The sequence below is a fragment of the Helianthus annuus genome, chromosome 2 (genome assembly GCF_002127325.2).
Source record: "Helianthus annuus cultivar XRQ/B chromosome 2, HanXRQr2.0-SUNRISE, whole genome shotgun sequence".
NCBI classification, from domain to species: domain Eukaryota; kingdom Viridiplantae; phylum Streptophyta; class Magnoliopsida; order Asterales; family Asteraceae; genus Helianthus; species Helianthus annuus.
Window position 1 is genome coordinate 12570165 of NC_035434.2, and position 17311 is coordinate 12587475.

General features: G+C 33.6%; 1 protein-coding gene across 1 annotated transcript; it reads left to right on the forward strand.

Annotated features, from left to right (window-relative positions):
• Positions 1-4628: 4628 nt before the first annotated feature.
• LOC110910442 (probable serine incorporator) lies at positions 4629-16129 on the forward strand. The gene is made up of 7 exons (XM_022155084.2): positions 4629-4771; positions 6089-6313; positions 7168-7407; positions 8980-9091; positions 11697-11871; positions 13283-13523; positions 15662-16129. Exons 2-7 carry the CDS (start codon positions 6130-6132, stop codon positions 15949-15951), a joined length of 1242 nt encoding a protein of 413 aa, XP_022010776.1. The 5' UTR covers positions 4629-4771; positions 6089-6129; the 3' UTR covers positions 15952-16129.
• Positions 16130-17311: the final 1182 nt, after the last annotated feature.

The following is a 17311-nucleotide window of genomic DNA, read 5'->3' on the forward strand; positions in this document are numbered from 1 at the left end:
GTTTCTGTTGGAGCTATGGTGTGTACAACTTGTTTTGTTTTGATTAAGTTTTTGTTGGGTTTTTCTTTGATTGTTTCTGTTGGATCGATGTCGGTGGTACCTGTACAGTTGTTTGTTTTGATTATGTTCACATGATGGGTCTGTACAGCGGTTGCCGATAGTGCCCGGTCGTGCCCGCTGGTGCCGGGGGTACCCCGTTGTGCCGACTGAAACTTTTTTTCGCCGACATTTGATATTGACGATCGTTCTTGGCAGTGATGATGCAAAAAAAAAAAAAAAAACGTATTTTTTTATGACGATGGCACGGCAAGGATGGTGGAGGGTAGGTTTTTGAACCCGCAACCCCACTTTGCAGCCTTTTAATTATCGGAAAAAATCTGAGCCAAACCCTTTTTTTTCGAGATACACTTTTGTTTTTTGGGTGTTGTTGGTTTTTTATATTCTTTTCCCTCGTCGATGACGATAAAAATATATCCAAGACACCTACCGACTTTGCGATTTATGGGTGCGTTCGTCTTTGCGTAAACAAGTTTTCGTGTAAAAAGTTTTTGTGGAAAAAAAGTTCAACCGTAAACTTTTACATAAAACGTAAAAAGTTTACCGTAAAACTTAAAAAAGTAAAACGTAAAAAGTTTAACGTAAAACTTAAAACGTAAAAAGTTTTACATAAAACGTAAAATTTAAAAACATAAAAAGTAAAAAAACGTTGACGTAAAAAAACGGTGAGTAAAACGTAAAAAAACCGGTGCGTAAAACGTAAAAAAACCGGTGCGTAAAACATAAGAAAACCGGCGTGTAAAACGTAAAAAAACCGGGGCGTAAAACGTAAAAAAACCGACGCGTAAAACATAAAAAAACGTTGACGTAAAAAACCGGTGCGTAAAACGCAAAAAACCGGCGTGTAAAACGTAAATAACGTTAACGTAAAAAACCGGCGCGTAAAACGTAAAAAAACGTTAACGTAAAAAACCGGTGCGTAAAACGCAAAAAAAGTTGACGTAAAAACCGGGACGTAAAACGCAAAAAACTGGCGCGTAAAACGTAAATAACGTCAACGTAAAAAACCGGGACGTAAAACGCAAAAAACCGGCGCGTAAAACGTAAATAACGTTAACGTAAAAAACCGGGGCGTAAAACGCAAAAACGGCGCGTTGAAAAAACGACGCGTGAAAAAGCCGGGCGAAAAAACGGCGCGTCAAAAAACGAGGCGTGAAAAGGCCGGGCGTAAAAATCTTAAAAATTAAAAAACTTATAATAAAAATTTGATTTCAAAAAATTGATTTACAAAAAAAAAATCTGTTTATAAATAAAAAATAATTAAGTCAAAAAACTAATTAATGAATAGGACAAAAAAGGTAATTTAAAATTAATATATATAAAAAGACAAAATAGAGTGATTTTACTTAAATACCCTTTTGGATTATAATATTAAAGACATAATAAGACAAAAAGCTTTTAATATTAATATTATCTACTTTTAATCACATTCATCCATCTAGTTGATCTAAGGGCCAGAAAGTGATTCTCATGATTCTTACAACTAGAGGTGGTTTTCATTTTAGCGATCCCCTAAACAATATAAGAGATAAATAAATAAAAAAAACAAATCCAAAATGTAAACATCATTGCATATGAAACTTTTTAATGTAAGAGATGAATAATGAATAAACAAATCCAAAATGTAAACATGTGTATTGGAGATTATCCCCCGCTCTTCTTATTTGTAAAAGAAAAAAAAGTTTACATGCTTGTATTTTCTAAGGAATTTGAAGGCATCTTTTAAACTCTTAAAATATAATTCTTAAATACCAGTTTCCTTTACATCATTTTGAAGCTCTTGATATGCCAATGAGCCATCAACCATCAAGATCAACATCCACCCTTGTTGCTTCATACTACACACATCAGATGAATAATATAAAAATAATATTAATTCATGTCATACCAACATATTGAAGTTGATGGTTATAACATAGGATCCAACAAATTCTCAAAATGGTATAAAAAACTCAATGATATGCTATTGTAGTTGAATTTCTTCCATACATTTTTGCTCTATGATTAATAGCCTTTTACATCTCTTTCTAAACAAAACAAATCACACAAAATTGAATTAGTTACTTCAATTCAAGTCACCATACTAAATAGTCACACCTCACTTGATTCTTTGCAAATGAAATAAGAATACGTGACATTAAAAATGTATGATGCCTTTTCTTATCCAATGCATAATGTGATAAGACTCTAAATAGGATGATTTGATTTACGAAAAACAAAAACAAGGATAAGTGGATAACCCATTACAAGTAGGGTAAGGCTCTGGTTACAAAGAACTTTTCTGACGACGAATGACAAACCTGTATACACGGTGGCTAATGATAAACGATTGAAGATTAAATCTTAGAAATAACCGTCAGACTTTGCAATAACTACCTACTTATTACGGTCCAAATTAAATCTTAGAAATAACGTCAGATTTTGACGGCCTAGATCATCACAAAAAGGGTTAAGTAATTCAAAAGTGAAAGTTAACTCGCTTGTACCAATAATATAATAATTACTCCGAACTAGTATTAGGGATGAACAAATGGTACCGGATACCGGTATCGAATTTACTGAACCGGGTACATTTTCGGTACCGACTTTTAACATTTTCGGTACCGGTTCAATACAGTACCGGTATTTTGCCGGTTTTTACACTAAAATAATGGTATCGTACCGGTACCAAACCGGTACCGAACCGTACCGGGTATATTCGGTGCCAGTACCCACTTTTGGGGATTTTCGGTACCAGTACTTTCGGTACTGATACCGGTTTGGTACCGAACGGGTACCATGCTCATCCCTGCATATGCTAATCAATTTAACATATCAAACCATCGAGTTTCGAATACATGCCATTTCACCCCCTTCCTTTTATATCATGTTGCTAACGTATAAGGGTGTTCAAAAAACTCGTGGCTCGCAGCTTGCTCGAAAAAAGCTCGGCTCGAAATTGGCTCGGTTGTAAACGAGCCAGCTCGGCTCAGCTCGATTTGTAAACGAACCGAGCTCGAGCTTGGCCTGGCTCGGCTCGTGAGCTGGCTCGATAAGGTTTACATTCTTCATTTTTTGTCCCACTTAGAAAACAAAAACTAAGGGAGTTTATCCCCTATAAAAGAAGGTAAAGACAATGGAGAAAGTGAATTAACTATTTATACTTCCATATTTAGCCATATGGTTAAATTAAATGGCAATTATGACCCATAGGCTATGAAGATATTCATTTTTAATGACTTTTTAAGTAATAAATTTTGCGGTTCTTTGTTAGTTCCAGGGGCGGACCTATGTTGTCCCGTGGGTGGGTGGGCGCACCCCATGAATATTTTTCGGTTAGTGTACATGCGTGATGTGTTCCTTATGAAATTTTGATACCGCACCCTATAAAATATCAACACCGCACCCCATGAATAAAGAAAAAAGAGTAGAAGAAAGAAAAAAATTTCTGGTTAAGAAGTTGCAAAGCATAAGAAGAGTGAAGAGGTGAAAAAATAAAGAACTTGAAAGTTGGGTAAAAAGAGAAAAAAGAAAGATGACCCTTCAATGTAATTTGTAATTTAATTATTGCACTCATACTTTTCAAAAAAGATTAATACCACACTGCCACTCATCGAAAACTAAAACTGTATTGAGTACATTTACATTGAGAATTGAAACGGTAATTTTTCATAATATATTCAGTTTAAACAATTTTAAAACATGAGGAAATCATTTTAGTATTAATTTATTTTTTCTATCATCATTCATAAATTTTACTATTTAAAGAAATTTAAAACACGAGAATCGTTATTATTAATTACTTATATTGTCATTCATCAAATTTTACTACGTAAACCGTATAGAAATCATTTACTTACTATATTAGTATTCATTAAATTTTACTATGCAACTGGGGCGGATATATATAGAACCAAGGGGTAGCCTCCGCTACCGCTTGGTCGGAAAATTTTTGACGTTTTTAGTGTAAATTTTAGAAAAATTTGACGTTTTTTCGATTTCGTTACCGCCTATTTATAAAACGTTCCCGCTTGGTCGGAATCCTAGATCCGCCACTGCTATGCAAACCCTATAGATATATTATTGCTCTTTTATTTTACCTTTTTTACTTTTTTTTTTGTTTTGTTAATATATGTATAATTTATAATTTAAACTATTTTTATATCTTCTTTAAAAATTTTTAAATGATTTATTACCATGTATATATATATATATATATATATATAAGTTATACTATTTATCACCATACACAGTATTTTCATTTTTCAAGTGTAATAATGTTTGGCGTGCTTGCGTTGATTATGTGAATTTTATTTTGAATGTTAGATTATCTTTTTTTAATATGACCCGACCTTCCGACCCGCTACGAACCGAAAAATATTATTTTGTACCCAGAGACATATAACCTTTAAAAATTTTCCGCACCCCCAGGAAGAAATTTCTGGGTCCGTCACTGGTTAGTTCGAACTAGATCGAGCCGAGCTAGCTCGAATTCTAATCGAGCCGAGCTCGAGCCTCAAATCTCAGCTCGATTTGAAATTCGAGCTCAAATCGAGCCGAGCCAGCTCGACTCGGCTCGTTTATAGCCCTACTAACGTACCCGTTGGTTAGAAAAGTATTCTCCATTATCAAAGCCCTCGTCAAAGTTATCCTCTTCGAGCAATAATATTCTCATCCGATCATCTTCACAATCATCATCATCATCATCGTTCTTCATTCAATCACACACACACAGGTAAGTACGATCAATCTTCAACTCTTATTCATATTCTATCCGTCTTGTTTAACAGTATTAATATCCTAGGGTTTTCAATTTTGTAATTTAGGGTTCCAATTGAAAAGTTGAGATGATATTTTGTTAATCGTGATCCTCATGTTCGATTATTGACGCTTGATGTGTAGTCTCCGTGGATATTCGTTATGATCAGAAGAAATATATTAGATATTGTTGTTAGGGTTTCTGTTTGGACTTGATGTGTGTAAATTTTTGTTTGATACATGTTGACTAGACTGATTAGTGCATGATAAACTGATTGTGTTATGAATTTCAAGATGTTTAGGATTTCTGCATCAGTAGATTGCTTCATGTGGCTTATATGATATGAGTTTTTGGTACTGTTATGTAAATTGATGTAATTATTTGGATATGATTGATGTTTGATATTAGTTTCAGTAGATACCAGCAAGGTTTAAAAGAACGGAATCGAGCCTCGAGGTGTTTTCCCTCAAGGTGAACCGAGGCAGAACTAAAAAATAATTATAAAAAATTATATATCTTATAAAAAAATAAGATAGTTGACACAGAAAGTCTAAAACATAAAAAATAAAATAATTGACACAGAAAGTCTAAAACATCAAAAACACACATAACTCCATTAGGCGCACCTGAGGCGCACGTTTTCTTACAGCCCCAGCCCTGAGAGGCGTACAGACTGTTAGGGGTATCGGATCAGAGTAGGCTCGAGCGGAAGCGGAACAAACACACACACACTAGCAGAAAATAAAGAACACGAGAATTTACGTGGTTTGGTCAAGGTGACCTACGTCCACGGGTTGCAACTAGGGTTTTACTTTTATTAGATGCTCAGAACTGTTTTCAGAATGATACAGACTACAGTTACATAATAGGTATTTATAGAACAAGATTAGGGTTTCCTACTTGGTCAACAAGTTAACTAAGTGGGCCTAATAACTAGGGCCGGCTAACCCTAACTAGGGCCGGCTACCCTAAAGCCTACGAACCCAACACAGACAAACATAACCCCATGAGGCGCTCATACACTTTTTCTTATTGCCTCGCCTCGCCTCGCCTCATGAGCTTCTTGAGTAGCCTCATGAGACTGATGACTTGATGTTGAATATCAGTTTCATGAGACAAATATGTGCATTGTTAAGCTTATTCAGTCTTAAAGTTACAAATTTATTGGTGTTTTGGTATTTGCAACTTGCAAGTTAAGGTATCCAATGCGATTTGTTACGTGTATTTGCATCTTCTTATGTTGATTATTGTTATTATCTTTGACGAGTGTGATTTTTGGTGTCAAACTATTAGATTCGGTGAATATTAGTTGCTGATAAAGCAGAGAGAAAAAGATGTGGGCAGCTGGTTGCCTGGCTTCTTGCTGTGCATCATGTGCTTGCAGTGCATGCCAATCAGTGGTTTCCGGGATTAGTCGTCGGTCTGCTCGTATTGCGTATTGTGGACTTTTTGCTCTTTCTTTGATTGTGGCATGGATACTTAGAGAAGTTGCTGCACCACTCATGGAAAAGATCCCATGTAAGACCTTTTATTCTTAATATTTATTACATTTTTTAGTTTTATCAGTCTTTAGTAGAAATGACAAGATGGCTATGGTTAGGGCTGTAAACGAACCAAACGTTTGGCGAACAGTTTGTGAACCGTTCGGCGGGAAGTTCGTTTGTGTTTGTTCGTTTATTAAATAAACGAACACGAACAAGAAATTTCGTTCGTTTAGTTAAATGAACGAACATGAACAGATGTCGTGTTTGTTCATTTATGTTCATGAACATTCGGTAACGTGTTCGTTTGTGTTCGATAGTTCATTAGTGTTTTAGTTTTTATATTTTATTTAAATACTTCAAAATTCTGACAAATAAAATATTTAATAAGTGTCATTGTATTATGTATTTTGTTCATGAACGTTTGTTTGTGTTCGTTTGTTTCCATTTGCGTTCATGAACATTAGTTTGTGCTCCTTTGTGTTCATCAACGTTCGTTTTCGTTCGTTGCCTAAAACAAACAAACACAAACGAACACGAACATAAAATCCCGTTCGGTAAGTGTTCATGAATAGTTCGTGAACACATATATTTCTTAACAAACGAACACAAACAAGGTCTTGATCGTGTTCGTTCGGTTCGTTTGCATCCCTAGCCATAGCCTATGGTACTAATATGAGTAATATAACTTGTTTATATACGAGAGGAAATTAAGTTTTTGTTGTTACAGAAATATAATAAGAGAGACACATATTATAAACTAACAAATTTCAAGTACTAGTAGATACAAATATGTAAAAACAGGAAAATTATTAACATAAGTTGAATTCTTATGGCATTCTCTTTTGAAAAATATCGATGAGCTGATTTGTTTTTTTTTAATTGTTGCAGGGATTAATCATTTCTATGAAACGCCCGATAGAGAGTGGTTTGAGACCGACGCTGTTTTGCGAGTTAGTTTGGGGAATTTCTTGTTTTTCTCAATTTTAGCTCTTTTAATGGTTGGTGTGAAAAATCAGAGGGACCCACGCGATAGTTTGCATCATGGTGGATGGATGATGAAAGTCATTTGCTGGTGTCTTTTGGTAATCCTTATGTTTTTCCTTCCAAATGGGGTCATCAGTTTTTACGGTAACTCTAATACTTATGGTTATATATTCTTTTATTTTTATTTTTTATTTCTGTTATCCCTTGGTTCGTTCATTACCGATCTTTTTAGTTATACTTAGGTAGCGTTTGGTATGAAGGAATAGAAGGTGTAATGGAATGGATCATTATGATGGAATGAAAATAAACATGTTTGGTTACCATGTAGTAATGGAATGGAGCATTCCAAAGGAATGTAACTCCTTCCAAATATAACAATTTTCATTCCTTACTAAAAGGGTGTTTTTTTCTCATTCCTTCAAGGAATGGAAAGAAATTATTATAATTATTATTATTATTATGTTTATGTTTATGGTTTATGGTTTATGGTTTATGGTTTATGGTTTATGTTTATGTTTATGTTTATATTTATCTTTATGTTTATGTTTATGTTATTAATATTAATACTAATATTAATATATATCAAAAAAATTGATTATTATATTAATACTAATATTAATATATATCAAAAAAATTTATTATTACCTTTTTACCATTAATATTATTATTAATATTACGACAAATATACTTTTGTCATTTTTAATACAATTGTGCTTCGTTGTTTCGTCTTTTTTTGTTTATCAACTTGTACAAAGTAATAATTCATTCTATTCACATATGAGTAACCAAACATTACAATGGAATGGAATGATTCATTTCATTCCGTTGTACATTCCATTACGTCGTCAATTTCATTCCCTCATCCATTCCATTACCCCATACCAAACGGACCCTTATTGTTATATATTTTTTTTAGTTATGAACTTTTTGGTGTATATTCATGTTTATTTGAGGTGAAAATTTTGACACTTTTACATGTGAATGGGTTGATACGGTTTGTGTTTTATCTCTATTCGGTCACATTGTATTTTTAGTGTGCAACACCTCACTGGGTCGAAAGTTGCCCAAATCTTATTTTGAGTAAAATGCCAAAATCATCCCGAGGTTTATAGTCATTTTTGCTGGTTCCATCCAAAATGACTTTTTTGTGCATTTGAGTCTTTCAGGTTTGCGTTTTATTGCCATTTTCATTTTGAATTTGGCAATTTATTGCGACTTCTGTCCCTCGAACTTTGGCCCTCAGGGATGAAAATGGCAAGATTTCAAACTTTTTGGATGAAAATGGCACCTCAGGAACGGAAGTCGCAAAAGTGGTCAAACCTCAAGGACGAAAATGGCATTTTACTTGTCTATTTTTTAATGCATAAAACTTCATTAGTTATTGTAGTTAAATAATAATAATAATAAGATAATTATTGTAAAAATGTATTTTATGTAATTATGTTTGTGACACAATAACTATATATAAAACATAAAATTTTTAATATAAAAAGGTTTTATGCCATCCCGACCTGTGTTGACCCATACAAAACTACACGTTTTGTGCTGTTATTTTGTTGACCAATCTACCTATTTTCACACCTATATATTATATCAGTTTTACAAACTATACGAGCCAAGCATAGTATTAGGGATAAAATTTATTTGATTTTAGTATGTATACAGTATGCTAATATTCATTTGAATAAGTCAAACTTGCAATATTTGTGATTGCAGAGTCAACATCGAAGTTCGGCTCAGGATTATTTCTTCTCGTTCAAGTTGTACTCTTGTTGGACTTTGTTCATAGCTGGAATGACAAATGGGTTGGATATGATGAACAGTTCTGGTTAGTTTTTACTATTTTCAACTCATTTAGTTATGAATGGGTCAATTCTGGTTATGCTTTATCTCTAATGGTCAAACAGGTAAAATAAAAAGAAGTAGCTAATAAAGAAACATCTCAAATTGGTCTAAAGTTACCCAAAGTGTAATTTTTAGGGCAACCTTACATTTTTTTTTTCTCGATTTTAGAAGCCAACTATAAATTAGGCACAAAATTGAGGCCGACTTATAACTTATTACCAACTATAGCAATCAACCTTATCGTAACTAATTCTCTCTGCTGATGTTTCACTGGTTGATGTCACATATACAAAAAAAATGCTTGTGATTTTTTTAAATGTTATATACGGTAGGGATGGGGTTGGTACAGTATTTGTAACTGTACCGAAAATACCGGTACCGAATTTGAACAAAACTGGGTACCAAATACCGTATCGAATATATTGGTATGGTACAGGCCCGTACAGCTACGGGTATTTCGGTACGGTACCCACTTTGGTACCACTTTGTTTTTATTTTAGTTTTTGAGCATTCGTACGGGTACTATGTAGGTAAAATCAACACGAATACCAATATAGTACAAGTACCAAATATGTAAAATTGGTAAGAGTACCAATACGATATGAGTACCAAATAGGTAAAATCAATACGAGTACCATAAGTTCCATAATATGAAATAAAACATAATATAAAAATTTTTTAAAGTTCTATAAAAAATTCGGTACCAATACCTTTTTTACCTGTACCTGTACCAATACCGAAAGTACCGAATACCAAAATCAATAAAACTGGGTACCAATACATGTACCGAGTACCTAAAATTGGTACGGGTACAGGTACGAGTATAGGTATGGTACGAGTATGGGTACGGGTAAAAATGCCCATCCCTAATATACGGGTTAAAAAACTGTGGTATTTTGCTAAATTTATTTAAAAATAATACTAATAAATTGAACACCGGGTGCTACATGGTATATGTATGTACACTAAAATGATATATAAGATGCCATATTAACAATCTTTGAAATATCAGCAAAAGAATGGATGCTAAATTTGGTAATAAAGTGTATGCTGGTTTCTGTTTTACTTCTAATTTAAAGTTGGTTGCTAAAATCGGGAAAAAAAGTGTAAAGTTTGTATCTAGTTCGTGCATTTTGCATTAATAGTAGTGCATAAAAGTTAAAATCTTCGTAGTTATTTTATTTAAAAAAAGGCAAATTGGAAAATAATAATCCCACCATTGTGAAATTGGCCAATAATAATCCCAAGTCAGGAATTAGCCAATAATAATCCCGCCTCGTCCATTTTTGGAAAATAATAATCCACAGTCACTAAACGACAAAAGTGCCACGTCAGCATTTGGAGTATTATTTTCCAAAAATGGACGAGGTGGGATTATTATTGGCTATTTCCTGACTTGGGATTATTATTGGCCAATTTCACAATGGTGGGATTATTATTTTCCAATTTGCCTTAAAAAAACTAAAGCATGATTGAAAGTTTGAAATATTGTAATCATATATGACAATTGACACTAAAAATAACTCTATTTTGCCATCTTCTCTTTCATGCTCACATGAAAGACAACGAAACGAGCTGTGTTGTATGAAAAAGTATATCGTACATTACGGCTTAACGTACTTCACGTACAACAACCATAGTTATCGATTGCGCCTGTTGCGAGCGCTATTGCGTTTAGCGATGCGAAGCGGACTACCGGTGCTAAGTGGCTCTAGCGACTGAAAAGCGGGAAAAATAGCGACTAGGCACGTATTCCGGCGGCGAATTCCGGCGCCGGTGCTGCAACTTCTGCCGGAAACGAGGAAGATGGAAACCGAAGGCTCAAATTGAAAGAAAGAAGAGATACCTTGTTTTGATGGCGTTCATAGTAGTTTTTCTAGTGCTTTTCTGTAATTTCATGGTCGTCTAATACAGAATTGGAGTTCTGAGATTTGGAGTTCTGACGGCGGATGTAACAATTGGGTGACGATCCAGCTATTTTGGGTTTAAATTAGTTTGTAGTTTTACAATTTAACCCCTCAATCTTTCTGTAGTTTACATTTATTCTCTAACTTGTAAATTTTTAGGATAAAAAGAGTGAAATTAGTTTGTGCATTTTAACATTTACCCCCCTCTATCTTTACTAGTTACGTTTGGTTCTTAAACTTACAAATCTATGAATATAAAGTATAAAATTAACATTATAACATATGTATATAATTATAAATAGCTATATTTTTATTTTTAAAATTTTCTACTATGCTATACACAAAATAGCGGGCGCTATTTCGTTGCTATCGCTACGTAGCATATAGGTCGTCTGTCGCTATTGACCGCTATTCGCTATCGATAACTATGACAACAACATGCGTGATTTGTTATATAATATGCGTGATTAATGTTTTCAACATGCGTGATTATTGTGTTTCAACATGCGTGATTTTGGATTTTTGAGTTATAACGTGCGTGATTTTAAAATGAACGTGCGTAATTACCTGTCGTACGTGATGTACGTTAAGCCGTAATGTACGTTAACCTTCCTCGTGTTGTATAATATAGTTTCTTCTTTTTTTTTTTTTGCTTATGCATTATTATGTTAAATGACACAGGTATGCAGCCTTGCTTGTTGTTTCACTCGTATGTTATGTGGCCACATTCTCGTTCTCTGGACTTCTTTTCTATTTGTTTACCCCATCGGGACATGACTGCGGGCTCAATACTTTCTTTATTGTGATGATCCTGATTCTTGTGTTTGTGTTTGCTGTCATCACTTTACATCCTAAAGTAAGTTTTTTGTACCCCTTTTGATCGCTTACTATACTTAAGTTTCTTCCTTTTACGTAATTACGAGGGGTATTATTGCGTTTACATAATGGTAAATTGGTTAACTTCATGTTATCATAGGTTCACCTTTTTTTTTTTTTTTTAGTAAAGTACACGGATGGTCCTTGTGGTTTATCAAAATTTTGGATTTGGTTTCTAGCTTTCCAAAAGTATAGAGATGGTCCCTGTGGTTTGCGCTTTGTAACGCAAGTAGTCCCCAACTTTTTCCAAAAGTACATGGATGGTCCTTGTGGTTTGCACTTTGTATTTTGTAACGCATTTAGCCCCTAACTTGGACATGCTAAAACTTTTAGATTTGTTGGCTGGGGAGTGGGGACTAAATGCGTTACAAAGTGCAAACCACAGGGACCATCTGTGTACTTTTGAAAAGCTAGGGACCAAATTCAAAATTTTGGTAAACCACAGGGACCATCTGTGTACTTTACTCTTTTTTTTTTTTTTAAAAATGGGGAAAGTTGAACAAATGTACTTATGAATGATGAATGAGTCGATCTGAGTCATGTTTTATAACTTTATTATTAATGAGTCGAACCAGTAAATAAAAAATAGTTATAAAGCAAACGTGTCAAATGGGTTAAAGGTTAAATGGCCAGACAATTTCCCAAAGTGTACTTATCCTACATAAACCTTCGTAAGTTATTTTTATTCAAAGCAATAGATTAAAGTAAAATGTCATTTTCGTCCCTGAGGTTTGGCCAGTTATGCGACTTCCGTCCAAAGGTTTGTTTTTCCGCATGTGGATCCAAAAGGTTTAAAATCTTGCCATTTTCATCCAAAGCTCGTTAGCTCCATCCATTTTTCTCCGTTAAGTCAGGGGTGTTTTCTTCTTTTTGTTATCCAAAAGGGCAATTCGGTCTTTTGAATACTTGTACATTATGCTAAACGCTTGTACATAAAGTGAAAAAGCCCAAATTGCCCTTTAAGTTAACAAAAACACAAAACTACCCCTGATTTAAGTTAACGGAGAAAAATGGATGGAGTTAACAAGCCGGATGAAAACGGCAAGATTTTAAACTTAGATCCAAATGCCATAAAACAAACCTTTGGACGAAAGTCGCAAAACTGGCCAAACCTCAGGGAAGAAAATGGCATTTTATTCGATAGAATATTATTCAACTAATATAAATCTTAATCATGTTTAGCACGCCGTTTAAGTTTTGCACAAAAAAGTGAATCTGGTCAACACATGTCCAACTGTTGTATATGAAAGTTTACTCGTTTGACCCGAAGTTGTCTTGACTGACCTATTTTCCTAACAGCCCATTTTGCTCCTTTAGTTTATACTATATCTACTTTTTTATATGGTTATTGTCATTGTCGTTTTACGAGTTTTGTTAATATTATATTTCAGGTAAGTGGAAGCATTCTGCCCGCCTCTGTTATTTCGTTGTACTGCATGTACCTTTGCTATAGCGGGCTTGCAAGTGAACCAAGAGATTATGCTTGCAACGGGCTCCACAATCATTCTAAAGCTGTTAGCACCGGCACACTTACTATCGGGTTGCTCACAACTGTGCTCTCTGTCGTTTACTCTGCTGTTCGGGCCGGATCTTCTACGACTCTGCTTTCCCCTCCAAGCTCACCTCGTGCAGGTAAATGACGACAGGTGGCACTCTCAGCCCGTTCGTTATAATCCAGTTGTTTCTAATTTTCGTTCTTGGGCCGAGTGAGGCCCGGTTTTGGACCCGTGCACTCGACTGCCCTCACAGGAAATTAGGGGTGAGCAGAAAACCGAAAAAACCGATTTAACCGAACCGCACAAAATACCGAAAAAAAAAACGATTTCACCGAACTGAAAAAAACCGAACCGCAGGAAAAAACCGAACTGAAATTTATGGTTTGGTTACGGTTATGCATTTTATAAACACGGAAATAAACCGAACCGAATAACCTGAAAAATCACTTTTTAATGTTTGTTATATATATTTACTAGGTTAGAACCCCGTGTATTACACGGGTTAAATAAATGTAATTTTATATACTAAATTAAAACAATTATTCTTTAAAAATCTCGTTTACTACACGGGTTGAAAAAATGTAATTTTATATATTAAGTAATAAAAAAATTATATCTCTAAGAACCTCATATATTGTACTGAATAAATGTAATTTTATATACCAAATAATAAAAACTTGTGTATTGTACGGGTTGAATAAATCTAATTATATATACTAAATAATAAAGAAGTTATATTTTTAAAAACACTGTGTATTACACGTGTTAAATAAATGTAATTTTGTAACCTTGTATATTACACGGGTTGGATAAATGTAATTTTATAAACTAAATAATAAAAAAAATTATATCTTTATAAACCCCGTGTATTATACGGGTTGAATAAATCTAATTATATATACTAAATCATTTATTAAAAGTAGATTAGATTATATATGGGCTTATACGTGTGAGTAATTGTGATTATTGAATGGTTGAATTTTGAGGGTTTTGAAATGTGAATTTGATTATGATAGATTATATTTTAGTTTTAAAACTTCTAGAATGATTGAATCAAATAAAAGGATTATGATTTCCTAGAAACAAAAATAACTGAGTTTTTTTTTCTGATCATTTTGAACATGAGCAAATAGAACGATAGCATCTTAATAAAAAAATAACTAATTACAAATGTGAAACTCAATAATTTTACTTTTGTCCCATTTGAACGGAAAAGATAAGTACAAATTAAATTTTAAAAAAAAATGCAATATGGAAGTAAGAGATAGAATAATCGATTTTTTTTTTTCATAAAATAAGAGATAAGGGTAAACTAAATAAAAAAGTGTCAATTTGGTAAATAATAATATTAAGTATGAAAAGGTAGGAAATTACAAATGTAGACATCTTCAATGAATGACACGTGTTCAAAATCAGGTTTCTTTTATTGTATAGTATAGATTTATAAATTATAAATTTTATTCTTGAATGTTACCAATTTATAATAAAAACATTAACATGTTTATTTGTATTTCAAATAATTTATCTATTACCTACAAGTAAAAACATAATCTAACATAAAAATTATATGATTTTCAAAGTATTATAAAAGAAAAATCTCTTAATAAAAACTTGAGTAAACTGCCAAAATGGTCCCTGAGGTTTAGTCACTTTTGCCACTTTAGTCCAAAACTTAAACCTTTTGAATCTGGTCCCTGTGGTTTCAGTTTTGTTGCCATTTTCATCTAAAAGCAAAATCTAGTCAGATTTTTCAGTTAACATCCAGTTTTTTTTGTCTTTTTCCTCCCTTTTAATGAAGGGGAAAATGGTCAGATTTTTTAATTTGTTATAATAAAACGTTAAAAGACCATTTTGCCCTTCATTAAAAGGGAGGAAAAAGACAGAAAAGTTGGATTTTAACTGAAAAATCTGACCAGATTTTGATTTTGGATGAAAATGGCAACAAAATTGGAACCACAGGGACCCAGGTTCAAAAGGTTTGAGTTTTGGACTAATGTGGCAAAAGTGACCAAACCTCAAGGACCATTTTGGCAGTTTACTCTAAAAACTTTGAAGAAACATAAAAATAAATTAAAATGTTATTTTGTGAACAATATTTATTAAAAAGGTTTGATAAAATAACTTAAAGGTAAACGTCTAAGAAAAATTCTTAAATCTTGGACTATACTCATACGTAAATTTGTTCCAAAAACCGAACGGTTTTCCAAAAACAGAAAACCGAATCGAACCGTGCACACCCGTACGGGAAACTAAGTTTTGGTTGCAATGTTTCAGGTGGTGAGAAGCCTTTGCTTCCATTGGACAAAAGAGATGAGCATGAAGAGAAAGAGAAAAACAAGCCTGTTACATATTCATATTCTTTCTTCCACATCATCTTCTCACTTGCTAGCATGTACTCTGCAATGCTTTTAACTGGGTGGTCAACTTCGGTTGGGGAGAGCGGCAGGTTGGTGGACGTTGGGTGGCCCTCGGTGTGGGTCCGGATGTTGACCTCGTGGGCCACCGCCGGTTTGTTCATCTGGTCAATGGTTGCACCTCACCTCTTTCCTGATAGGGAGTTCTGAGCCGTAGTAAATAAATGTTGAAAATGTCATCAAGTTTGTAATCTTCTGTTTAACTGAATCAAATGTGTGAATCATGATGTGGTTTTTTCTTTTTAATTTCCTTTGGGTGTGAATAAATTTAAAAAATGTGTAATGAAATTGTCACTATTTTGTCCAGAAGTTCTATTTATTATTATTATTGTTGTTGTTATCACCCGGGAACATCCCGGGCTAGAAAAAAATAATTTTCAATAATCAAAAGTATATAAACAACATTTTGAACCTCTTTAGTTTCTTGTTTCCCTTTCCACCACAAATTTTTTGTTGGGTTTCATCAGTATCCCAACTTTGCCTCCATATGTATTCAAAGTTTTCATGTAAAACTAATTCCTTTTTAATTCATAATGAGATCTCTGTATAAAAATGTTTTCGCAAAACATACGCCAGTGGTGGCTTCGATGGTGTGCGGGGAGGACCTCCGCACAAGGCCCATGATTTCGAGGGACACATGATTTGTAAAAAAATCCGATATATGTATATGTAGATATTTTTTAAAATAGTAAACACATAACAATTCCAATATAGGTCAATTTACAAATCGTTTATCAAGGTTTAGAATTTAGCCCACTTGGCATTAGGTTTATTAAGCCCGGTAATAATTTGATTTAAAAAAATAATAAAACATTACGGAATGACACATTTCTTCAAGCTCGAATAGGGTACGTAAATTCTCAAAGACGTCTCTACCAAACATTAGAAAATGATTATTAAATTAAAACTTATTAGTGTTGTTGTTATGCCCTCCTAATTCAATCTACCAAAAAACAAATGCAAATTATCACTCTTATAATTTATTAAGCTAATTATTAATAGAGTAAAATGCACGGATAGTCCCTGTGGTTTGATGAAATTTCACCTTTAATCCCAAACTTTTCAGAATTACACTCTTAGTCCCTGTGGTTTGACAAGTTGTTACTCGGATAGTCCCCAAAGCGGACGGAGGTTAGTTTTTCTGGTTAAGTGGGTGTGAATGACAAGGACTATCCGAGTAACAACTTTTCAAACCACATGGACTATCCGAGTAACAACTTGTCAAACCACAGGGACTATCCGAGTAACCTTCATCCGCTTTAGGACTATCCGAGTAACAACTTGTCAAACAACAGGGACTAAGAGTGTAATTCTGAAAAGTTGAGGACTAAAAGTGAAATTTCACCAAACCACAGAGACTATCCGTGCATTATACTCTTATTAATAAAAACATAACATTTTGGCACAATAATTACCACTCATATATTATATTTATTTACTATCATAATGTAAATTATTGTACTTAAGTATATTTTTTTACCATATGTTAAAATATAGCAGTGTAACTTTT

What these genes read in the sequence shown, in the direction of transcription:
- LOC110910442 (XM_022155084.2), top strand. Translation starts at nt 6,130, where the DNA reads ATGTGGGCAGCTGGTTGCCTGGCTTCTTGCTGTGCATCATGTGCTTGC. An exon ending in ACTCATGGAAAAGATCCCAT is followed by an intron (nt 6,314 to 7,167) that starts GTAAGACCTTTT and finishes TAATTGTTGCAG; the next exon opens with GGATTAATCATTTCTATGAA. An exon ending in TGGGGTCATCAGTTTTTACG is followed by an intron (nt 7,408 to 8,979) that starts GTAACTCTAATA and finishes TTGTGATTGCAG; the next exon opens with AGTCAACATCGAAGTTCGGC.